We start from the raw sequence: 26,027 nt of genomic DNA on the forward strand, positions 1-26,027 counted from the left end.
TGCCAGAAAGGCAGCTGAAGGCATCTGGGATTCATAGAAGCTGGAAGAGTTCACGGCCCTGAATTTTTCTTAATTGATTGAAGTGGACATGTTTTTCTTCCCTTTTCTTTATTTACATGGCGGGGAATGTCTTTATCATGGCAGAGATGCCCATGTGCAAGAGGTCGCAGAGCACTGGATCGCGCTGCACGTATAAATTATGACGGAATTGGAACTCAGGCCCGTGGGCCAAATTTGGCCTGCCTGAAAAACTAATCTGGTAGCAGCTCTTCAAGGTGTTGAGAAGAGAAGGGTGTTTCTTCTCATCGTCTTCCAGGGCCCCAGGGCCTGGGGGCAGCCCTGAGAGCCCCAAACGACACCAGAGAGGCGCAAGGCTGGCATTTTGCTGCCACTCCGCATGCAACAGCGAAATGTTGAGTCTTCCTTCAACATTGGCAATGGGACTGCATCTTCCATCACAGCTGAAGGCAGCAGGCTTGCGTAGGGGTCAAAACACTGCGTGCCCTGTGACCCCTTGCTGCTGCCCCCCACCAGCTGCCCCCTGAGTCAACAGCCTCCCTGTGCCTAATGGTAAGGGCCGGCCGTGGAGCGGGAACAGCAGCAAACCGTGGTGCAAAACTGAAGCGCTGGTCTGGCAGATGAGACTGCAGCCACGCAGTGTTTTGATTTAAATCCTCCTCCCACGCCTGAGTGTGAGCGGCTGCGAGCTCAGCTGACCTTGTAGCCCCCAAAAGCAGCACCCAGCTGGTTGAGCTCAATGTGACTTTCGTCCTGGTGGTGGTGGTGGGGGAACAAATGTAAGTCCGAATGGTGCGCGTGGTTGCAGCTTCAAAGTCAGCTTGTGCCGGCCAGTAAAAGACTCAGCCGCTCCCCTAGTCAGTTAGGCAAGGGGAGGAAATCTGAGCAGAGCCCCCCACAAGAGAAGAGAAGAGACCCCCCCTCCCGTGATGAGAAAAAGGCAGTGGCGGGGGCAGGGAATGCGTGAGAAGAGGGGTTCCGCTGGAGCCCAAGGGAAAGCTAAGAAAAAAAGAGGTCTCTGGGATGGAATCTGGGACTTTCTCCATACAAAACGAGCAGACGTAGTTCCACAGCGTGAAACGTTGATGAAAAGAAAAGCCTGTGCCATGAAGAAATGCAATAAACAAACAAACAAATGAATAAATAAATAAATAAGCAAGCAAGCCCAGGCCAGCGCAAAAGGGTGTCGGAAAGGCAATGCCACCATTTAAGCTGGCTGAACTGGCTCTTTATGTATTTATTCATTTATTTATTACATTTTTATGCCGCCCAATAGCCGAAGCTCTCTGGGCGGTTCACAAAAATTAAAACCATAATAAAACAACCAACAGGTTAAAAGCACAATTACAAAATACAGCATAAAAAGCACAATCAGGATAAAAACCACGCAGCAAAATTGATATAGGATTAAAATACAGAGTTAGAATAGTAAAATTTAAATTTAAGTTAAAATTAAGTGTTAAAATACTGAGAGAATAAAAAGGTCTTCAGCTGGCGACGAAAAGAGTACAGTGTAGGCACCAGGCGGACCCCTCTGGGGAGCTCATTCCACAGCCGGGGTGCCACAGCGGAGAAAGCCCTGCTCCTAGTAGCCACTTCCTTTGGCAGGGGCTCACGGAGAAGGGCCCCTGTGGATGATCTTAAGGTCCGGGCAGGTACATATGGGAGGAGGCGTTCCTTCAAATAACCTGGCCCCAAACTGTTTAGGGCTTTAAATGTCAATACCAGCACTTTGAATGGGGCCCGGACCTGGACTGGCAGCCGATGAAGTTGTAAAAGGACTGGCGTGATGTGATGTTGCCATCTTCTGTGGCCTAAAACGCTCCCATGAGAGGTTTGCTTTAGAATGTGGACATGTCTTTGTTTGGGACTCCAGGACGGAAAGCAAGGACCCTCTGCTTCGAAAGATGCTTGGCCTTTTGTTCCGCTTTTGGGATTGTTCGTGTCCCGAATTCCCCCAACCTTTTTAAAAACAGGGTTGTGCTTTCCAGCTAATGGTGATTCCTCTTGGGGATCTCTCTCTCTCTCTCTCTCTCTCTCTCCCCACCCCCCTGCACTGGAATCCTGGCATCAAAGGAGAAGAGATTAGGGGGAAGATTCCCTTTCATGATAATTAGCATGGGGCGGGTGCTGGGGGAGCAGGAAGAAGGAACCCAGCCAGTGCAGCTGTCTGGATGATTAAAATTGACCCGCGGCAATTAGCACAAGACTGGGTTAATCCACAACGACAACCTAAGCATTTCTCTTGCAGTGTGAATGGTGGTGGAAGTAAAGAGGAAAGGGAATTACTGTACAGCCACCAATGATTGTGTGAAGCTGATGGGACAGAAATGACCAGCAAACAGGTGGAGAAGGGACCCCTAGAAGACTCGGATCACATTCCGGAATAAGGCATGGGGTATACAATATCACTTCTTACGTGACCCTTTCAAGAAAAGCTTTTTGTGCATCGCAGACCACTTCCTCAGGTGCACAATGGGTTATCTTCGGCAGCCATAGAACATCTATGACTATGGAGTGGGGGGGAATGTCAGCAATGAACCTGGACTTTATGGTTTGCTTGGGAAACAAATACTATGATGCTGTGAAGCACCATGTATATTTATGATAGTAATTCACATTTACGATGCAATAACAACAAAAATCCAACTTTTTGCCCATTGAATTGAGACCTTGCTTGTTCATTGCTCTTGGCTAGTTTGCTCATCACATGACATTTCCCTTGAACTCTGAGAAATCGGAATAGAAGCTGATGTTCATGATCAAGACACTATTCTAGGTCTCAAGTTCAAAAACTTCCTCAACCCCTGCATCTCTTTCCAAGGGGCTGGGAAAGATGCAACACAAACTGTAATGCATCACCTCCCTTGAGCACGTATACATCACAAGGCAACTGGGTATGTACTTTTACAACAGAACTCTCTGGTTGATGATTGAGCTGCTGCTTGACGCCGTAATCAGTTTCTGTGGAGGAAAGGGCAGAAAGAGGAGAGAAGGCCCAGAACCTCTCCTCGATCCTCCCAGAGTGCAGGACACGGAATAACGGGCTCAAGTTAAAGGAAGCCAGATTCCAGCTGGACATCAGGAAAAACTTCCTGAGCGTTAGAGCAGTACGACAATGGAAGCAGTGACCTAGGGAGGTGGTGGGCTCTCCCACCCTAGAGGCCTTCAAGAGGCAGCTGGACAGCCATCTGTCAGGGATGCTTTAGGGTGGGTTCCTGCACTGAGCAGGGGGTTGGACTCGATGGCCTTAGAGGCCCCGTCCGCTATTCTGTGCTTCTATGAAGATGCAAATGTTAGATTGCAAAGTGATGTCCAAAGTGCAGCCTCTCTAACGTTGTACTTTGCAAGTGATATTTAGCTTTGTGGTTTATACACTTGAACTGACGCATGAACGTGTGTAGCACAGATTAAACCTATTACTTTACTCACTGAGCTGCACAATCCCCTCCCCTTCTATGACTAATCTGTTTAACTAATGGATTACTGGCTTCCATATTAGATCTCCAGGGCTTACGCATCACTAAGAAAGTAATCTCTAGATGAAAAGCATTTAAAAAACAAACCCACAAACAACAAGAGATTAGAGTTATGGCTCAGGTAGGATTAGGAAGGCCCCCCCCTCCCTTCCGCCTCGCCTTGCCCCACCCCACCCCACCCCACCTCATGTTTCAATTGCAGGATACAGTCTAAATGCATTTAAAGTGCTAGTAATGCAGGCGAGGAGTTGAATCAATAATATGGTTGGCTCTGAAGCCTCACTCAAAAAACCAACCCCCCTGGGAATATTAAGACACCCACCCACATACTACACACAGAACTACAACAACACATTTCTCCAATGTGATCTGATATTTAGGATGACAACCAGGACCACAGAATTGAGGGATGGGGTGGAGTAGGTGCATTCCTGACCTCACAGCTACTAGCCAATCAACCCCCCTCCATTCACATTTAGCTTTCCTCCGATTCAAAATACCACAAAGGACACTTGCAGAAATGCATTTTTTTTTAAATAGCTAGCCCTGGAAGAGAGAAAGATACAATTGTCTTGAATATGCGTGTCTGTCTTCACTCTAGCTTGATTTCCTTGGCTAACCTGCTGGTTCTCTTTAACTTCCTGAGAAGCTCTCCATGTCAAGGGCTTTTCCTTGGGGGCCGGTCCCCCATCGTTAAATCCTACACTCCCAGCCTTTCTTAGACTCCCACTAACGTGACGCTTCACAGTCTTTGCCCTTCCCTCATACTCAGCTTCACTCAGCAAAAAGCAATCTTATTTCAAGGGGCAGCAATGCCAGGCGAGATTAGATCAATTACTGGCTTTCCCCAACGGGAAGGAAGAACCAGGAGATGCTTTATGAGATGCATCTACCTGCAGCGTAGCCACCTAAAGCCTTATTTTCTTGAAAACGGGGGCTAGTCAGATGGATCATACCTCTAGGGGCACTCAGCTGATCAGACAGATGGATAAGGAGGAAGATGAGGAGGGAAGGGAGACAGGCATTAATTGTGAAGCAAAATGGCCGCACAGGAGAAGAGTCTGTTGGCTCTCTGGATAACAATAAAGGGCAAACTGAAGTGATGGGAGAGAGAAGGAAGGTCTTGGTTAAGGAGGGGGTGGTGGTGTCGGTGGGTGGGGGAGAAGGCTCTTGAAGGTGGACGCTTCTGAATGAGTCGTTCTTCTCTGCTGAGCCTGATGTACTGATTAATTCCCGGGCGGGAGGACAAAGTCAAGGGCGCCATTCTGGCTTTTGTGATGTTTCCCAAAGACAGAAGCTTGCTCTTGCCTATTTCCTAGAACTGTTGTCCAGAATAAAGCTATTGGAGAATGTTGTTCTGTCTGCAATTTTTTAAAGTGAACTGACCTGATTTGCACTTCCTGGGTTAATATATGGACGGGAGCGGTTATCCTTCAGTCTGCAGCAAACTTCTCCTAAATTTTCAGTGGAATTCTCGGCTCAAAATGTGTATGCAAAAATGCAGATGTAGGGACTTTCAGCCTCAGTCTGCAATTCTCTCTCTCTCTCTCTCTCTCTCTTTCATATGCAATGTCCCTTAAGATGTGGATTTTGTAACCATTTCCCCTAAGATACATACCTTGGTATGCAACTTCATAGAATCATAGAATAGCAGAGTTGGAAGGGGCCTACAAGGACATCGAGTCCAACCCCCTGCTCAATGCAGGAATCCACCCTAAAGCATCCCTGACAGATGGTTGTCCAGCTGCCTCTTGAAGGCCTCTAGTGTGGGAGAGTCCACAACCTCCCTAGGGAACTGGTTCCATGGTTGTACTGCTCTAACAGGAAGTTTTTCCTGATGTCCAGCTGGAATCCGGCTTCCTTTAACTTGAGCCCGTTATTCCGTGTCCTGCACTCTGGGAGGATCGAGAAGAGAGCCTGGCCCTCCTCTGTGTGACAACCTTTCAAGTATTTGAAGAGTGCTCTCATGTCTCCCCTCAATCTTCTCTTCTCCAGGCTAAACATGCCCAGTTCTTTCAGTCTCTCCTCATAGGACTTTGTTTCCAGACCTCTGATCATCCTGGTTGCCCTCCTTTGAACACGCTCCAGCTTACTTCCTCTAATAGATGAATTTTGTATGCAACTTTCCTACACATTTTGAGCTGAAAATGGCATCACTAAATTTGCAAGCATGTGCAGCCTGAAGGATAACTGTGGTCTGGCCCACATTTAAGTCTGGGGAATGCAAATCAGGTCACTTCTCTTAAAAATGCAGACCAAACACAATTCTCCCTTGTCTGTTTAAAGTACAGAATTTGCTATCATAAGACGTAGTGACAGCCACCAATTTGGATGGCTCTTGAAGGGGGTTAGACAAATCCATGGAGGGTGAGGCTACCAGTGGCTTTAGGATCTTGATGGCTACAGTATAAGAGGCTTCTCAATGCTAGTTGCATGGAAAACCACAGCAGGAGAGGGCTTTTCTCATGCCTGGCTTGTGGGCTTCCCACCGGGACATCCAGCTGGCTACTGTGTGAACAGGATACTGAACTAGATAGGCATTTGTTCTGATTCAGCAAGACTCTCTTTAAGTTCTTAGAGAGAGAAGTTTCTTTCTGTCCACTTACTCCATACCATACAGAATTTTATAAACATTTATCCTGTTCTGCCCAATCACTTTTGCTTCTCCTTCCATGGGATGGAGCTTCACCCCCTGTTAATTTTGGTTGCTCTTTTCTGCATCGTTCTGGAAAAGCAGTCTTCTTGACTGGCTTCTTGCTTCTGGCTTCTTGACTGAGGTCATGAAAGGCTCCCTTTTTGTGATGATTACAGGGTCATCCTCCATATCCAGACCAACAACTTCAGTTGACTAACAGAGAGATCAAAAACCACTTTGGTTACAATTGTTTATGCCTTCCAACTTCCAGAGCATTGGAAATGTTTCATCCCCCCCCCCCACAAAAAAAGGACACACAGGCTTTATTCCTGCCAGGATGATACACGAGAGGTTGTGGAGATTTGCTTTGTCAAACCATTACTCATCCTGACTAATAGACTTTTATGGAGATTCTCTCTGGCAAATGCACACTTTGCAGCTCGGGGAATGGTATGATGTGGATAAAGCTGAGCAGAGAGCCAGAACAAAGGGTTCATTGGTTCACGCAGCTCATCAATAACAGAAGGATTTTGGAAAATGTTTGAAAAATGGCTCACCAGTTTCAGCCGGCCATTTTTCAGTGGAAGGCCGGAGCCTGTTTATGAAGAGAGAAGAGGAAGAGGGAGGCTGTCCTTCAGGAACCTCTGATAAAACAAGGGTTGACCTCTAAATGTGTGTGTGTGTGGATGTAGGGAGAGGGGAACAGAAGAAAGAAAGAAAGAAAGAAAGAAAGAAAGAAAGAAAGAAAGAAAGCCAAAACGAGAATGACGGTGTTAAATTGGATCTATTTGTAGAACTGCCACTTACCCTATTTCTTTGATTCTAAGGCACACTTTTCCTCCCATATAAACATCTCTAAAAATGGGGTGCGTCTTAGAATCGCGGGTGTGTCTTAGGGGTTTTTTCCCGTTGGTGGTACTGAAATTAGTGCGCGTCTTACAATCGATGGCGTCTTACAATCAAAGAAATACAGTACTTCAGCCTTCCCTAGTCAACTGTGGAAAGGGCTGCAGCTGTGGTGGGCTTCCTCCTGTTTCCCCACCTCACTTGCCCAAATCCTCTGGAAGATTTGGTCACATTGAAAGTGGTAAGTTCAGAGACAGGAGTGAAGTGCTATAAATCTGAACGAATGAGTTCTGAGCTCTAGGTAATCCCCTCCCTTATTCCCTTTTGCTATTCCTCCTCACTCTCTGAAGCTCACCCCAAGCTCTGCTTTCCCTTTCCCAAAAGTGTTGGGGACCCCTGTTTAGACTTCTCACACTCAGAAGCGCATGGCATACCGGTACAGACTTGTTTACACGTGTCTGCGACCTCGTGTAGGCTCTAAAGCCCTTCGATTCAGCTACCGAAAGAATGAGGCAGAGGTCCCACAATCCGGATCTCTCTGAATCCGTGGACGGATTCTCTCGTGTTTATCCATATATTTTGCTTGTATTTGATGCATAAACACCCTACCAAATTAACTTCCCCAGATTAATGAGTGTACATTTTAAATCCTTGTTGTGTTCAATGAAATCCCCATTGTTTGAAGAAGCCGGTCAGTGTTCAGCTTTGCCAAAGTTGCACCATTGCCAAAGTTTAAAATCCTTCAACGAAAGAGTGCCTTGTGAACGTGCACATGTGTGTACACATGTCTAAAGGGACACGTTTGATAACAATGCACTTGTAACTAACTTCCATGTGCTCCAGCGTTCAGGTAAATCATTGCAGAATCTGGATTGTATCAGCAAGCTAAAGATGCCCAAAGGATCCGACACATGTGGAAAGTTGGGCGGACACAGCTGTTCCGCCATCACGCTGGTGGCCACTTCATCGCCTCCCTTGGGAGCATGGCCATTTCCAGATTAGAGGGTATTTAGCCTTGTGTCCCTCCCCCTCCTTTTTCGGAGGATGTGGCGGGGGACGCCTGTGAAGTCTCTGTCATGCAGATGTTTGTTTTGCTTATAAACAACGCAATTCCTACTGTGCAATCTCCACTAAATTGCACAGTCTATGAGAAGAGGAGTGTCATTTACATAGAAGATGCTTGTGCTCCTGGGGAGAATGCAGGCACACGCGCTGCACTGTATTATCACCCCTTCGCAGGAGGGCGAAGCTCAGGGTTTCAGCCAGGCAGGCAGGCAGGCAGGCAGGCAGGCAGGCAGGCAGCCCTACCCTCTGCAAGCATCCTTTATGCTTTAAGGGGGGGGGGTCATGAAAGCCATGGCAAACCTCCCCACCTTTTCCCAGCCTTCTTTCCCAACTGATACTCAACATCCTGTAGTCACTGACCAAACTCTGTTCTCATGTACTGTATTTTTTGGGGGGGTGGGGGCAGGAGAGGGTTTTATATATTTATTTGATTTGTACCCCACCTTTCTCCCAAAAATGGCACTCAAGGTGATTTACAGGTGCTTTTAAAATTGGTGAAGGGAATGACCCTATGACCCCCAGATAGCAAACTTCAGATTTCCATATCCGAGGCTGGAGACTGTGTCGCGATGGCCTCAAATGAAGGACCTCTCCAGAAGATCATAGGAACTGGGCAGGCTCCTATGGGAGATGGTTGTCTTTCAGGTAGCCTGGTCCCAAACTGGGTTTCTCAACCCCTTTGGGCCCGTGGGCACATTTCGGAATTTCAGAAACGGCTGCGGGCACCACCACAAAATTCCTAACCATTGGAACAGGGCTTTATAGGTCATAACCAGCACTTTGAATTCTGCCTGGAAACAGGCCTCTTGGGGTGGCCTTCTCAGAGTTGCTTCTTTTAAAAAGTGTCATTCTGCAAATCTTGGGGTTTCCCGAAGCAGGTTCTAGCTTCTCAGTTTTGTCTCCAACCTTGTGGGAGGTTGCAAACCACTGGAGTTTGCTCTGAAGGGGAGTGACACCCCCCCACCCCACATCCCTTAGATGCTCTAATTGGGATCGATAGCAAGATTGGTTACAATCCATAATTTCACTGCTATCTTCAGGATTTGGACTGGGGCGGATGCAAGACCTTGGCCGATTTTGCTAGTCGACTCAAGTCCTGGTATTATGAGAACCCCTTTCCCATCTCTAGAATGCTGTCGCACTTCTCCCACATTTCCCCTTTCCCCAGGTCCCAACTAACCACAGGCAATTTCCATGGAGACAGAGCTCAGCAAAACCGCCTGCTGTCCGAATCTGCAGATGGCGTCCACCACAAATACGCTGTGCCACTCCGGGGACTGAATTATTGATACAACTGTCAGGGCCCTGAGCACAATTCCGTTCAATTGGCAATTCAAATCAATCCCAATCATATCAAAAGACAGAGGATTGAAATTAATGACGAGCGTTTATATTTCAAAGCTGGGCACCGCAAGCTGCCAGTAGAACACTCCACAAATTCAAGTCCCTTCGGCTTCTTCCTCTCTCTCTCTCTCTTATATCCCAATTACTGAAAAAAAAGTGTTAGTTTTGTTTTCTTAGCTTGGGGGAAATGAGCCAGAGAAGCGTTGGCTTTCCAGAGCCTCACATCTCCATGGACTTATCTGTCAAGGATTCCTGGTCCTGCAAACGGAACATCTCATTCTGAAATGTACCCCGGAAAAAAGAGAGGTCATTAAAAAAAGAGAGAGAAATCCTGAAAAATCTTCAGAAGAGTTGCATTTGGAAACCTGGCCTAATGGGGAATTTGTGCAAAGTTTTAATTCCGGCGATAGGTAATCTGCAAGCACACATTTGTCATCTGCTGCTGTTCCAACAGGGCAAGAAATGGGAGGGCAGGCAAGGAGGTAACTTACTTATTGTTTATTTAATTCATATCCTGCCTTTGCACCAAAAAGCGGGCTCAGGGTGGCTAAGGATTAGCTCAATAGATCTATTTCCTAGCACCGTTAGCTCCACCAGACCCACAGCTTTGCCTGGGTCCTTCCCAGTCTCCACCCCTTGGACTTCCAGTTCTTTCTCATTCCTGCCTATTTCTCCCTTGCCATTTATACAGCAGCCTTTGCAGCTTGGACCAGCTTCTCCTCCCTGGTGTTCCTGCATCTTCCATTTCCAGAACGCCCTGATCATCTTCAGGTGATGCAACACTGGGAGAAAACCCAGCTGGGTCTCCATGAACTCTCATGATCAGGCAAAGACTTTTTATTATTTTAACAGGCAAAGTTCTTTTCATTCAGACAGGCCGTTGGCCCGTGCGCTGCCTTGTTATGGCCACCGTAAATGCGCTGCAATTGGTTTAACAGGTTGTTTTCATTTCCTTTCATTGACGTGTTCTGCCTGCCTCGTTTCTGTGTGTGACTGTTCCACTTTGCATTTTATTGCCATTTCACTTTCTTTGTATTTCATTGCTGTTAGTCACCTTGAGCATCGCTCAGTGAAAAGGCAGGCTACAAATTGAACAAATAGCAGGGAAGACCACCTGGCGTTCCTTTTCAGGATATAAATGGTAGGGTATAAATGTAATAATCATATGAGTAAAGTACAGTAAATAGCCTGTATCTTGAAAACCTGGGAGCTATATTCTTGCCCTGGTTAGGTTCAGGGATGTCAGAGGAATCTGGCCATGGGGTGGAATTTGCTGAGCTTCCGTCAGCTCGGTCCTGCTGGACTCTGGCTCACTTCCCTGTAATCTGCATCGTGTCAGGATTTTCAATTCCCTCCACCCTTCTTGTAAATAGAAGAAGAACAACAATGATGAAAAAAGTCCTTGGCTTTCAGGAGAAACCTCTGGCTCAGCTCACGAATACAAGCCGGGCAGGCACCAGGGATCCACTGGGCCCCCAAATGGCCAGATTTGAAAATGATGGACATCCCAAGTCAGGTTAAGCCTTGAGCTGGAATCAAGTCCCAGGTTCCAATCCAGAGCCTTCCCTGCTTTGAGTTCCAGTCTTTGCACAGCTTGTACACCCAGTCTGAATTCAGATTCTAATGCTTAAAATCCTTCTAGCTGCCTTGTGCTGTTACTGTCAGTTTAGCTTGATTCAGAGAACAAAAGCCTTGCAGGGTCAGACCCAAAACCTCTCTAGTCTGTCATTCTGTTCCCCACAGTGGGCCAGTGCATCTGGAGGGCACCAAGTTGCTGGGCTAGTCAGAGGACCCCGTGCACCAGGACTGGGAAAGACCTTTCGTCTGGGCCCCTAATGGAGTAGACAGAATTGGGCTGCAGGAATCAGTTGTCTAACACCATATAAGGCAGCTCTAACCCAGGCTTCTTCAATCTCGTGCCTTCCAGAGATTCTGGACTACAGTGCCCAGCATTCCAGTCCATTGGCCATGTTGGCTGGGGCTGATGGTATTTGAAGTCCAGAATATCAGGAGGACACCAGTTGGGGAAGGCTGTTCTGATTTGCAGTAGTCACTGCTGAAGTGACTGGAGGAAAAACCAGAGATCCCAACAGGGTCAGCTCCTGGGATGACTGCTGTGTTAATGATACCGTGACCAGAGACTGGGTCTTCTTTTGTAGTCTCACTCTTTTACCATGGAGCAGTTCAAGAGGGGGGCACCTAAGAGTCATCAAAGGGAAACAGAGAACCCAGTCACTGAATAATTTTGCAGCACTGATGGGGCAACCGTCATCACGCAATCCAAATACTGCAGAAATTCGGTTCAGCCCTAATTTTTATTCTCCCTTCCCGGGCCTGGGAGAGCTCTTTACGCCCAGACAGCTCATGGCAAAGGCTGTTCTTCTACCAATTAGGAAGAACCCGAGATGTCAGCTGTCAAAAGCCCAAGTGTGCCAGGTGTGATAATCGCGGTATTAACATGTCCCCCTCTGGCTGTTTACTGCTGCATAAGCGGTTTGTGCCGTATGCTGCGTATGCGGTGCTGAAAAGAAAAAAAAAATCTGGCATGATGGAATGCTATTAGGCAATGCGTGGCTACCTGCGAGGATAAAAGAACCCTCAATGTCAAAATAGCAATAATAAAAAAATGAGCAAAAGAGTTGACACAGCCCAGACTACCAAGCTCTGTTTGAGTAGCATGTGGCAACATTAAAAAACACACACCACAAAATAAAATAAATCCACCCCTCCCAAGCGTGTTCTACATCTTTTCCTGAAAGCACCATCTTGTTCCCCTCCCTTTTACTTCATGTTTTCCAAGAAGAGACAGATGCAACCATAAATATTACATTTGGCTTTTTAAGAGAAATAACGCTACAGGAATCCCTCGGCTAGCAACAAACAAGCACAGACCCCAAAATAAGGGAAGATCAGGAGGAAAAGAAACAGCCTTTGCCATTTCCCACTTCCCATCTTCCATAGGGTATATTCGCACATGCTGTTTTTATCACTGAGGGGCGTGGGGCGTGGTGGATATGAATGTTAAGAAACCATCATTGCTTGCTTTCACTAAAGGTGGCTCTAGTCTGGCGTGCTTGTCTTTGAAAGGGAATTCTGTTGAAAGTAAATTTTGATCAGGGATGCACTGAATATTCTCCCATTTAGATTTTGGGCCTGGAAATAGTGATTCCCCTGGGGTAGAGAGATTTCCTGGGAAACGCTCTGAGGGCAAGAACGTTCACCTCCTCTTTGGTCCGATTTCCCCCTCTGGTTCTGGCTTGTTCCTCTTCCTTGGGCTTTGACACATTTATAAGCCCAGCCAGTTGGAGGTCATTAAGAGAATAGGATGACATCACAACCCTAAGTAGCCAATTAAGTGGGCTATGTGATGACGTCACTGCAGCAATTGGGAGAAAGAAAGGATGAGAGAGTAGATGCCATCATCAATTAATTACAACACACATGTGTATATAATGGATGTAAATGTGTGTGTGTGTGCATAACTTTTGTAAACCGCCCAGAGAGCTTCCGCTAAGGGGCAGTATATAAATGCAATAAATAAATAATGCTTGTGATTCATTGATGCGCACATTCAAGGCAATAGAGGCTCATGGCTCTGATTTCGGTGGGGCTGTGAATCCATTCTGGATTTCATTCAGAACCAGCCAGAACTCTAAAGGATCTGTCCAAGGTGCTGGACTCATTTTGGGGATAGGATCCAGAATGGATTCACAGCCCCACCGAAATTGGAACCACCAACCTTAAGAACGTAAGAAGAGCCCTGAGGCTGGATCAGACCAAGGGTCCATCTAGTCCAGCACTCTGTTCACACAGGGGCCGAACAGCCATCGGCCAGGGATGAACAAGCAGGACCTGGTGCAGCAGCACCCTCCCGCCCATGTTCCCCAGCAACTGGTGCACACAGGCTTATTGCCTTGAATACTGGAGATAACACACAACCATCAGGGCTAGTAGCCCTTGATAGCCTTCTCCTCCAGGAATTTATGCAACCCCCTTTTAAAGCCATCCAGATTGGTGGCCACCAATCACCACCAATCTTGACTCATGGAGAGACCAGATACATTGAGGTATGACCCCATTAGTTAGAACATCCTTTCCCAACCTGGGGCCCTCCACATGTGTTTGGCTAAGAAGTCCACCCTCTACAGGCAGCATGGCCAGGCATTACCAACCTCCCCGAGTCCCTGGTGGAAGAAAAGAGGCAATAGGTAAAGAAAAAAGGCAAGAGGTAACAATTTTTTAAAAACATCGAAAAACAAAAAGGCTTCACTGACGCAACCTGCTCTGAACCCACATGGCACCCACCAGCTGAAGACCAATGGGATAAATGACCCACTTGTCATATGGAAGTTTCCCCTTGCAAATTTCAGGGGATGCTTTTGCACCATTGTATCGGAACTCATCTCCCCGTTGCTGTGCAGAGCCCTCTGCTCCCGCCCTCCGGCTTTGTTACAGATCTGAGATCTGAGAGCCCGTTGGATCCCGGCTTTGCTAACAGCAGCATGGCGCTTTCTTGGCAAAGGGGTGAGGCGTTGTTCCTTTGTGCTTTTAAGCATCGTGCAGCTGCCTTGGGCAAAGCCCCACCGGAGCACTTGCTGACTCTTAAGCTGCCGCAGAACGAGGCATTAAGAAGGGAGCTCGGATCGGGCGTTTGTTAGGTAGGTTGTTTGCAAGCTAAGCCAGGGCTTACGTTGCTGCACATGTACGGGGGGGGGGGGGACTTCTGCAGGCCTCTGCTTGAGAATTCCCGCTCTCTGTTGCGGCAAGACTGCCTGGCGACAGACAGAGTGGAGGTGAAGAGCAAAAACATTTCATTGCTCTTGAGCTTTGGGCAGTGGAAGGAAAGCGTGAAGTGATCTGCAGTCTCAAAAACTCTGGAAACATCTTTCTAGGCAGAATGCAGATGGTCATCATGGGAGAATTTGGGCTCCGCTAAAACAAGCAACAGTTTTTCGCAAACAGCTTTTGCGGTGTCGAAAAGTGACTCTTTCTTTTGACAATTTTCCGGCCAAGTCTGAGGAAACGCTTAAGTCCCCACCCCCGGCTGCCCCATATTGCTCTCATGCCATCTCTCCCCAATTAGCCTCGTTTGATCTCATCACATAGCCAACTCGATTGGCTACTTCGGGTAGTGATGTCATCCCGTTTGCTGAATGAACTCCAATGGGCTGGGCTCATAAATATGTCTAAACCCAGGAAAGGGAAAGAAGCCGGAACAAGAGGGGATAACAGGATCTAAGAAGAGGTGGACCTTCTCACCCTCAGAGCATTTCCCAGGAAATCTTTCTACTCCAGTGAAATCACTATTTCCAGCCAAAATAATAATAATAATAATAATAATAATAATAATAATAATAATAATAATAATAATAAAATCAAAATGGGAGAATGTGCAATGCATCCCTGATCATATCTACTTTCACTGGAGGCTCAAAGACCTGTGCAATGCAAATCTGTATTTCTTTCCCTTTTTGAGTGAGTCCCCCAGAATTTGAGATGGCCCCATATCTGATCCATCCTAAACTACCTATTTTATTTATTCGAGTTTCCTCCCTACTCTTTTTCTAGGGACATTTCAAACTGGCTTCAGAACAGGATACGGAGTTGAGACCGCTATGGTTGCCTTAGCAGATGATCTACGCCTGAGTATTGACAGGGGGAGCGTGTCCCTGCTGGTACTTTTGGACCTCTCAGCGGCTTTCGATACCATCGACCAGGGTATCCTTCTGGATCACCTGAAGGGATTGGGAATTGGGGGCGCTGTGCTTCGGGGGTTCCAGTCCTACCTCTCAGGCAGGTTCCATATGGCGATGCTTGGGGATAGCTGCTCCTCAATGAAGGAGCTGCCGTGTGGTGTACCACAAGGTGCCATCCTATCCCCGATGCTGTTTAATATTTATATGAAACTGCTGGGAGAGATCATCCAGAGGCATGGGGTGGGTGGGGTGCTATCAGTATGCTGATGACGCCCAAATACATTGCTCTATGCCTTCGACAACAGCATCAGCTAACGATAGTGTGTCTCCTCTGAATGAATGCTTAGAGTCGGTAATGGGCTGGATGAGGAAAAACAAATTGAAGCTGAATCCAGACAAGGCCGAGGTGCTCGCTGTCAAAGGCTACAGCCTGGGCTTGGAGGTGTGTCAACCGGTTCTGGATGGGGTTACACTCCCCGTGAAAGGCTGTGTTCGCAGCTTGGGGGTGCTTCCGTTGCTCCAAATGACAGCCCAGATAGATGCGACGGCCAGGAGTGCCTACTATCGGCTTCGGCTGATATGCCAGCTGCGCCCCTTCCTAGAGTTAGAAGACCTAAAGATGGTAGTGCACGCGCTGGTAACTTCAAGGCTCGACTTCTGCAATGCGCTCTACATAGGGCTACCTTTGTGCCTAGTCTGAAAACTTCAACTAGTTCAAAATATGGCAGCCAGGTGGGTCACTGGTACACCTAGGGGTGACCTTTAGAGCCCTACATGGTTTGGGTCCAGGCTACCTGCGGGATCGCCTTCTCCCGTACAATCCGCCCCGCACACTCCGGTCCTCTGGGAAAACTCTACTTCAGCTAGCAAAAACCAGATTAACAACTGTTAGCCAGAGGACCTTCTCTTCTGCTGCTCCCAGACTGTGGAATGGCCTGCCGGAGGAGACTCGTCAACTTAACAGTCTACTAGTATTCAAGAAAGCTATAAAGACCGATCTCTTCTGGCAGGCCTATCCAGTGGAATTTTAAGATGTTTTAAAAATGTTTTTAGGATGTTTTTAAGGATGTTTTTAACAATGTATATTATGTTTTAGTTGAGTATTATCTATTTTATCATTTATTGTTGTTTCCGCCTCGATCAAAATGGAGAGGCGGGTAAGAAACAAATTTATTATTATTATAATAGATTTTTTTGTTTTTAAAAGTCAAAGGATGACACTAAAATGAAGTGCTCAAAATTCTACAAGACCCATGGGAGGAATTCCATTTTGCAATCCATCCCCCCCCTCCCTAGCCCCAAACTCACAGAATCACAGAATAGTAGGGTTGGAAGGGGCCTATAAGGCCATCAAGTCCAACCTGGACCCTCCTTCCAAGAATTAAAAATCTCATGTTGTTTTTCTTAGGAACCCTCTCCTCCTTTCCTGTAAGCTTGGGAACACAACATTTCTTTTACCCAGGGAGGATCTTATACCATGTGAATAATTGATTTCTTCGAATATTAGATACATCAACAGCAAAAAGCATAAGAACACACAGAAACGGAGGGTATGTGTTTGTCAAACAGGCAGCATTAACGGGGCTTTCACCCCACCCGCCCCCAGAGCAGCCAAAGCAAAAATAATAAAAGAGGAACTTTTCCCACACATTGAGTGACCCGAGGCATGGCTCTGGGGATGACTCACTGCCATTTATCCCACTGTCCTTCACTCCAACCAGGCAAGGGGGACGCAGTGTCCTTGCCTTTCAGAAACGTTTCTGGACACCACACTGTTCTCAGTATTAGTGTGAACAGCAGGATTTTCCTTCCCTCTGAATACTTAAAAAGATGTCAGAGAAAGATCCTCTCACGCCCGGCGAGAGCAAACGGCACTTTTTCCGGGGTGGGTGCGAGAGATTTCTCCACCCCAAAGTCGCTGTTGGTTTGAGCTTCATACAACTCAGGGCTTGACGTGGCCAAGAAGCCCTTCTAGTGTTGGGTTGATTCTGGGTTCAAAATCTGATAGCTCCAGGGGTTCTTCCGATGGAAGAATCTCCACATCTCACACTTTGTCTATGCCAAGCACACGTAGGGGAAGAAAAATAATAAGAATAAACTGGAGCGAAAAACAGGGTTTGTTTTGAGACTGTCAAGGTTGGAAGGTCATTGTCTCAGGCTTGAAACAACCACCACTGCCAACGCTAAGGACGTCGGAGCAGGGGAGTAGAACCCTTTTCACTCTGAGGGCCAAATCCTATTTTAGAGGAGCTTCCGGGGGCCGCATTCAGGGGTGCGTGGGGCCAAAGGCACTAGAAATACCAGCCCGTTTTAGATGGACTGCCTTACTGCCAGTGTTTAAGCCTTACGAGAGCCATTTCAATCTGTTAGGATGGGTGTGGGGAACCTGCACACAAAAGCCAGGAAACCGCTAAATGATTGACAGAAAGGGGGTGTGGTCAGAGGAAGAGGTTCGTGGTCATCTGGGGAATCCTGGCGGACATGATTGGGACCCCAGGGAGTCCAGATAGGCCCCCCCAGATTTGGTTTTTCTACTGAACATGGATGCTATATAGGAATAATACACAAACAAACACAAACTCTTCCTTGACCAATCGATCCATATTTTGATGATGGCCTACAGAGAGCAAGACAGGACCTCCCTTCACCGATGGTCCTACCTCTTCTCCTGTAGGAGTGTGGCTCTGTCCTTCTTGTCCCGGTACAGAGCAGCCTTGCTGGATTTCACCCTCTCTTCTGTTTTGCCTCACCACAGCTCCATCTTGGCCGGAGAAGGGCTGCGTCCATTGTCCAGCCCACCCAACTCAACCACCAGCCCTTGGGCCACCGCTGGTGGACTCCCACCTCTTGGCTCCGTTGCCGGCATCTCACTAACCTTCCCTTCCCTGGATGTCTTCAGAGAAGAAGCAAAACGACGCCTGACATTTAAACAGCAACGCTCTCGGAAAACAGGCAAATGTCAGGAAATTGAACAGCACAGGCGAAATTGATGTTTCTTTGGTGGCTGGCAGCGTGGGGGGGGGACACCCTCAAAAGTAGTAGAAGTGTGATGCAGCCTTGGGCGTAGCTGAGCCACGGGAGCATCAAGTGGCTCTACAAGTGATCCGCTAACCTACAGGGATCTGGTACGAAGAGGCCAGCTCACTTAATGCAGGCACTTTGGGCATGCTTAGGATTCGAAACGTAGGGTAAACTCTAATGTAATTCCTACTTAGAGTAGCCCCATGGAAATGAATGGGGCTTCAGTTAGCCATGACTAATTGAAGTCCCATTTATTTTAATGGGTCTCCTCTAAGTAGGAGTCATGTTAGCTTTTACCCATAGGAAGCAAGGGCGGCCCTCCCATGAGGCTGTGGGGCAGGAGGAGTGACGAACTGCATGCTCCACACTGAGGGGCCCCAGCTGCCACCCTGCCCCAGCAAGGTGGCACTGCATGGGACGCTCCGGTCGCTCTCCCGACGTGGCATTTGCCACGGCGGGAGAGTGGGGCCAGCGGGGCTCTCAAGAGCAGCCACCTAACCTCTGAGATCCTCTCTTCTGAAGATCCACGTCAGCCAGAAAAGGTGGCCGGTGTGGCTCTTTAGAGAGTTGGCCTGGCTCTGAAGAGATAGGGGATCTCCAGGGACACCCCTCCCATAATGCCTGGCTCTGAGGAAGGACCCCCTCCTAGCCAGGTGTTTGGGCCTGACTGCCTCTCTGAAGTCCCCTGCCAGTTGCTTTTCGCAGCTGATTCAGCTCTTCAGAAAGCTTGCCCTGAAAGCGAGACAGAGGGCAGGTGGCCATGGAGGGGTAGGGGGTAAGGGTTGACACCTGGCAGGACTCAGGATCTGCCAGGTGTCAGATGGGACCTCTTGTCCTGCTTCAGAGAGGCTAGAAACCTGTTATTTCAGTCTACGATTGCCTTCACCGTTTTAGCAGCACCACCACACTGCTGGCTGATGTTCACGTGCCACCTACCTGTTCATGATACTCGATCCCCATGCTCAGGGTATTGATGAGGATCGCAATCATAATCCCACGGTTGAAATACTTGCTCTCCACGATCCTCTTCAGCTTGTTGCCAAACGCCTTCCAGAGCTTGGCTATTTTATTCCTCTCCTTGGGCGGGTTATTTTTCTTCTTCTTCTTCCTCTTCTTGTTCCTCTGCTGCTGGATCTGGTCCCGCTGGTCCCCGTGTTTCACATCCTGCGTGAACTCATACACCCCGTTGTTCTCGTCGCCCGACTCGTAGCTGTCCGACTCGCTGAACTCGAACTCGGGGTCCTCCAAGATGCTGGCGCAGTAAGGGCAGCTCTGGAGCTCACAGTTCAGCATGCTGGCCTGGGGGCTGGGCAAAGGGCAGGGCACATTCAAGCCGGACAACCCGCTGGACGTCCGGCAAAGACCTGCAAGGGAAGGAGGCAGGCAATGTGAAGGGAGCAACCTGGGCCTCACTCCCTGGTTCAAAAAAGGAGCCTTTAGAGATGATCGTGTCGAATCTTGTGGGACAACCAAGAGGTCTACTGTGCAATCCACAAAATCTTTATTTGGTAACCAAGCTTAGTTTACAAATTTACAAATTTTTGATTCATAGCTACCCTGAATGGGTTTTAGCCGAACACATATTATCACACGTTATTACATAAAAAATTAAAATTAGCCGAACTCCGTACAGCAATTACTCCCATCAGCACACATCTCCTATAGTAAACATATCCTAATTTCTCATTGTACTCTGTATATCTATGGTATATCTATTGTTTACAACCATCCACCTGAACCTGTTCCTTCCTAATTTTTGCAGCTGTTACCGCAAAATAGGCCAAATTCAGTAGGGTCAATTTCTCTGCCGTTAGTAGGTAGCCCAATTTTGCTTGGCCTGTTAAATGCACCATAGGGGCCAAATACCTAGCTAAATATTATTCCTAGGGCTGTTGTATAATCTGCAGTATAATATATAGTGAACAGAGACCTCCACCTCTTGCTCTCCACAACAGCAAATTCTTTGATCTCTGGGTATATTATTAAATCTTCCTTCTCTAAAATTTGCCTAACAAAGCAAGGCAGTTGCCTATCAACTAAATCACTCAACCATAAGAACCTAAGAAGAGCCCTGAGGCTGGATCAGACCGAGGGTCCGTCTAGCCCAGCACTCTGTTCACACAGGGGCCCACCAGCCATCGGCCCGGGATGAACAAGCAGGACCTGGTGCCACAGCACCCTCCGGCCCATGTTCCCCATCTCTCTCTTACCATGTTCTCCAACCAAATGATGGAGCTTCCCGTAGGAATCCATGTTCAGGTGCACGGGGCTGTTGACCACGGCCACGGGAGTGGTGCCACCGCTGCCTCCGCCATTTTTCTTCCCTTTGGACGCCGGGGCGATGCTGGGTTTGCTGGCTGGGGAAGGCAAGATGGTTGGGTAGTTCATGCTGCCGTGACCACTGAGCTTGACACCCGCTGGGACATTGGAAGACTTGCATTTCATCTGGGCCCCTTCCACGTGGCAGTCGGCGTGGTAAATGCTGTGGACGGACTCCGAATCCGGCGCCGCAGAGTTCCGGAGTTTGGGGGACGCGGGAGGGAGCATGAGTTGGCTCCGGGGTTTCACGACCTTCAGCTCGAGACCACAGAGCTCGGGGTTGGAGCGTGGCCCTTGCGAGCCCCCGTTGCTGATGTGGTAGTGGTGGTGGTGGTGGTGGTGATGGTGGTGGATGAGGTGGTGGATGGAGGTGATGCGTTTCTTGCTCCGGCGCCCCTCGCCGTCGGCTCCGCTGTTGGGGTTGACCTTTTTCCGCCGCTTGCTCTGCCAGTGGTTGTAGAGGCGCAACGTCCGCCGTTTGACTTTCCTGAAAATGTGGCAGATATATTTGAGGAGTTCATCGTAGCAGCTCCCTGGCTCGGAGAAGCTGGCGATTGTGCTGTCGTTCGAGAGGTAGCGGGCCCGCTGCTCCTGCATGAGTTGGTTCTCCCGCTGCTTGGTTTCAGAAAACTGTGTTGCTATCACAACCAGGCACAAGTTAATCATGAAGAAAGAACCGACCTGCGGGGAGCAGGGGAAATCCGGAAGAGAACAGATCAGTTGCAATTCACAGATATCGCTGTGTGTAAAAGCAGTGGGGCGGGCAAGCCATTGGGCCCTGAGCTGTCACCAGCAGAAGGCTGCCCTTTCCTTTTATTTATTGCATTTATATCCCGCCTTTTTTCCTCCAAGGAACCCAAGGCAGCGTACATAATCCTCCTCTCCACTTTATCCTCACAACAGCAGCCCTGTGAGGAAGGTTGGGCTGAGAGTCCGTGACTGGCCCAAAGTCACCCAGTGGGTTTCCATGGCCGAGTGGGGACTAGAACCTGGATCTCCCGACTCCCAGTCCAACACTCTAGCCACTACACCACACTGGCTCTCTCCTTGTTGTGTTGTGTCTTCTGAAATGGTAAGCTTGCAGGCAGGAACTATCACGTTTAACTGGTTGATGTAAGCCACTCTGGGGACCTTTTAGGTATGAAACTTCTTCAAACAAACAAGCCAGGTTCAAAATGCAGGGACTCCCTCCCCCGCCCCAACTCCATTCCTCCATGTTCTCTCTGAGTTTAACTGGAATCCTCACAGTAGCTGGGGGAGAAATGGATGTTCCCAGCACCAATATATTGCTGTGAGCTATCCCTGTTGCAATGCAATGCAAGTTATTTTGGGTTGGGTTGGCCTTCCATGGGCAATTAAAACCCATTAGCTTTATCAATCAATCAATCAATCAATCAATCAATCAATCCCTGCTCTGGATGATGATTAAAAAGTATTAGAACTGTTTTGTTGACTTTGAGATCAAATGATTCTCCTTGGTTCTGGGCAGAGAAGCTCCTGGGCTTGGGGGTGTTCTGCCGTCTGGAGATGCGTTTTGTCCCTCTCATTCCCTTTCTTGTGGAATCTCGGCTCTCTCCAAGCAATATCCAATGTGCCAACCACAACACTGCCCTTTGCGAGCTCACTATCGTATAACCGTCAGATGATCCTAATAAACGGAGTATTGTGCTATGTACTGCTGTTCTGGTGTGCACGCATGCGTGCGTATACACACACACACACAGAGCACACTTGCACAAACACAGCTCAACGCAACCGCCTGCATATTTGGACTCTCTTTGGTGTGTGTAGCTATGAGGCCTGTCATGACCTATGGACCTATGGCCGACTGGAGTCCACCAGGAGAAGAGCCTTGAGTGTGGTGGCCCCTTCTTTTTGGAACTCCCTGCCCCTGGAGGTCAGGCAGGTGCCAAAACTACGCTGCTTCTGGCACCTGCCTGAAAACAACTCTTTTCCAGGAAGCATTTGTCGCACAGAGGAGGGCCGGGATCTCTTCTCGATCCTCCCAGAGTGCAGGACACGGAATAACGGGCTGAAGTTACAGGAAGCCAGATTCCGGCTGGACATCAGAAAAAACTTCCTGACTGTTAGAGCAGTACGACAATGGAACCCATGACCTAGGGAGATGGTGGGCTCTCCCTCACTAGAGGCATTCAAGAGGCAGCTGGACAGCCATCTGTCAGGGATGCTTTAGGGTGGATTCCTGCATTGAGCAGGGGGTTGGACTTGATTGCCTTATAGGCCCCTTCCAACTCTACTATTCTACGATTCTATGATTCCTCAAGTGACTAGCCACCATTTGTATTGGTATTCTGTTTTAAATTGAACAATTTGAATTTGCTTTTTAATCTTTTAATCTTTTTACTGTTTTATTCCTATGTTCACTGTTCTGGAATCTATTTAGGTATGGAGTGATATACGTATAAATATTGTAAATGAATAAACAAGTGAGGAGGAGCACCTTCATTTAAGCCTCTACTGGAAGACAATAAAACAGCTTGGACCCCAGAAGGTTTACAGTTTCTGACAGGCGGGCAGCAGCTAAAGGAGCGGAGCTCACTCTGTAACAGCTTGCGGCTCAAATCCGGGCCTGGCGGAGGCCCTAAGGATGTCTCCTAGCCCTAAGAACAGATTGGTGGAACCGTAGCCAGGGTGCCCAGGTCTCCTCTGATTAAGGCCTGTGCAAGAGGTGATTGTAACAAGACAGGACGTAACAAGACGCGCCCCCCCCCGCCACACGCCTCTGACCCCGTCCCCGTACTTACTATTATAAGTAGTATAAAATATATAAAATTGTAAAAAGAGTGCGCATCCATGACATAATACATGATGTCAACCCATCCTTCCAGGGTTATAACCTGTAGGGGGAAAAGAAGATGAAAGAAAGGAAAGTGGAGAAAACACAAAACAGAGGAGAGTTACAATCCAGGAACAGACTTGACGAGTGGAGACCGCAGTTTTTCACATTAAACGGAGGGGTTTAGTGTGAAAAATCTTGCTTGCATTCATCTTCCCTTCCCTTTCTCACATGCTTCTCCATTCACACGGCTCATACACAGCAGTCGCGCAAGCATGCACGCACGTGATGCTCACAGAAGCTATTCGTGCACCATTTGGGTGGCCCCAAACGCATCACCAGGGCATATAGTGAGGCCTGCCACCACAGCACCCACAAGGCTGCTAAGGGAGGTCGTCCCAAGTTTGGATCGGGATGGATGGACCACTCCATGCCCAACCCCTGCCACGGACCCGGCCCCAGTGAGTGGCGAACCGCTGGGTGGACTGTGGGCACTTGGCAGCGGGGCAGGGGTGCCTGCTGCCTTGTCGAGCTGCCATTTTTCACAGAATTGGCAGCTCGTTCTTGTCCACAAAAGGTGGCCTTAAAGGAGCGATGTAGGCAACTTTACAAGATTTGAGACGCAACTGAATGCTCCATCCCTAAGTTTGGATGGCCTCATTGTTATGCTGAAGATGACCCAATGTTTCTTTTTCAACCTGAGGCCCAGAAGGCCACGGAATTCCTGAAATGGTGTCCACGCAGACACAAACAAACCGAGAAAGCAGCAAACCAAGGCTCAATCCAGATCAGGTGGAGGCTCTGATGGAAGTGAGGAGGTACGAGAAATTTGGTTTTTGCTCACAAAACATGTGAGCAGGCCCTGTTCAAAGCTCCGAATGCAGTCGTGAGCACGTGTCCACCAAAATGTTCACAAAATGCCAGATGTGTGCTTGCGTTAGATTTGCAAAACTTCCCCACTTTGCTTTTGTGCGCCTTTCCAACGGAAGCTTCCATGAGCTGAAAGTGGAAGGAAGGAAGCGATTTTCACCGATTCCTCCTTCACTCTGCAGCTCCTGGAGCCCTGAAAACTGCTCCCCACTTTCTGCTCAAAAAAATCTCCCCTGGATCTACGAGCTTCTTGCGTGGGGATGCTGAGCCTGTGCAACATTCAGTCAGTTTACCAACACTATGAGAGTTAAAAACAAAACGAGCAAACAAATTTCTGAGAAGCTGGAATGTTTGTTAATATTCCATAACACCTCCGTAGCTGAGCCAATGGTTTGAAATGTCTCATTGCAATATACCAAACCAGATCTCATACAGCCAATATCTGAGAGGTTTCAGTCTACATTTAACCCCCCTCCCCAAATTCTGGACATTATCTCATCTAGCAAACTAAAAAATAAATAAAAAATCTGCAAATCTCTATGCTCTTGTGATTGTATCTGATCCCTCATTCATTTCTTCACCAAGATAGTAAATGCCGTCAGAGATTATCCAAAACTGGAGTTGCCTTTGCAAATAGATACACAGAGATTAACATCAAACTTCTGCTGATGTCTACAGCTGAACCCACGGCGAGCCTGCCAAGATCTCCAGAGGCCTGCAGCAAAGGGTTTGTTTTGACTGAGGATCCTCATTGCAATAATGACATTGTAACCAAAGGACTGGCCTACGGTTCCTTCAGAAGTTGGCTTGCCTTGACGGCAACACGGAGAAATCAAAAGTGAGGAAGCTGAAGAATCAAATGGCCTGCTCTGAAACTCCCTGGGGTGGGTCAGGGAGAGAGCCCACTGCTTTTTCTCTGTCCCAGTGGAAGGGCTGGGATCCAGCAACAGGTTCCTTCCGAAACCCAACTCTGTCGGAGTCTATAGCCAGAGCAAGGCATGCGGGAAAAACCCCATCCCCCAAATACTCCCCGTTTGAGTGCTCAAATCAAGCAATCCCATCAGCGACGAAATGCCACAAATCCCTTGAGAATTCAAAGGGTCCACAACACTAGGGTGACTTTCATAGTGCTATATCCTGCTTGGTACAGAAGTGTCATGTAGGGTGACCCTATGAAAAGGAGGACAGGGCTCTTGTATCTTTAACAGTTGCATAGAAAAGGGAATATACTAGAGTGACCAGATTTAAAAGAGGGCAGGGCTCCTGCAGCTTTAACTGTTGTGATGAAGAGGGAATTTCACCAGGTTCCCCATATATACAAATGACACCTGCTGAAATTTCCTTTTCAATACAACTGATAAAGAAACAGGAGCCCTGTCCTCCTTTCCATAGGGTCACCCTACACAACACGCTCTTCCTCCTCCACTCACCAACAAGCAGGGCTCTCCTTTTAATTCTTTCTGGATGCCTTTTGGAATCAGCTAGTGGTGGTGGTGGTGCTGCTGCAAAAGCCCTGGAGGGCTGCATTGGAACTTCAGGCGTGCCAGATTTGGCCCCCGGGGCCTGAGGTTCTTCGCCCCTGATTTAGAATCGCAAGTGGATGTAGAAGCCAAACACATCCGAATTTTTAGCAAGGACTTTTCTGGCTCTCTCCCACAATAGCAAGCAAACAGGGGATTGCGTTTTTGAATAATTCCCCCGCGTCAAACTCAACATGTGCATGGGAAAAGCCAACATATCAGGGAGAAGCACAGGCAAGAATCCTGGTGTGCTAGTCTTCTACATGCGGGGGATTCTTTTTCCCCCCTAACATGCAATCCCTCCTCCCAAACCCCACAGTCCCAGTGTATAATTCCACCGGCTTTCTTCCCGTGTGTGTAGCGTGGCTCCAACAAGACCAAATTCTGGGCCTCAATTCTGTTTCCCAACTGTGCATC

General features: G+C 48.1%; 1 protein-coding gene across 1 annotated transcript in view; it reads right to left on the reverse strand.

Annotated features, from left to right (window-relative positions):
* CACNA1H (calcium voltage-gated channel subunit alpha1 H) overlaps positions 1–26,027 on the reverse strand; it is a 132,140-nt gene that overhangs the window by 66,381 nt on the left and 39,732 nt on the right. The window contains exons 6-8 of the mRNA XM_063143256.1: positions 23,189–23,281; positions 20,315–21,104; positions 19,041–19,468 (exon numbers count right to left, since the gene is read on the reverse strand). Of these exons, the coding sequence (XP_062999326.1) occupies positions 19,041–19,468; positions 20,315–21,104; positions 23,189–23,281 (1,311 nt within the window). The remainder of the gene's footprint in view (positions 1–19,040; positions 19,469–20,314; positions 21,105–23,188; positions 23,282–26,027) is intronic.

The sequence above is a fragment of the Elgaria multicarinata genome, chromosome 17 (assembly GCF_023053635.1).
Source record: "Elgaria multicarinata webbii isolate HBS135686 ecotype San Diego chromosome 17, rElgMul1.1.pri, whole genome shotgun sequence".
In the NCBI taxonomy this organism is placed as follows: Eukaryota; Metazoa; Chordata; class Lepidosauria; order Squamata; family Anguidae; genus Elgaria; species Elgaria multicarinata.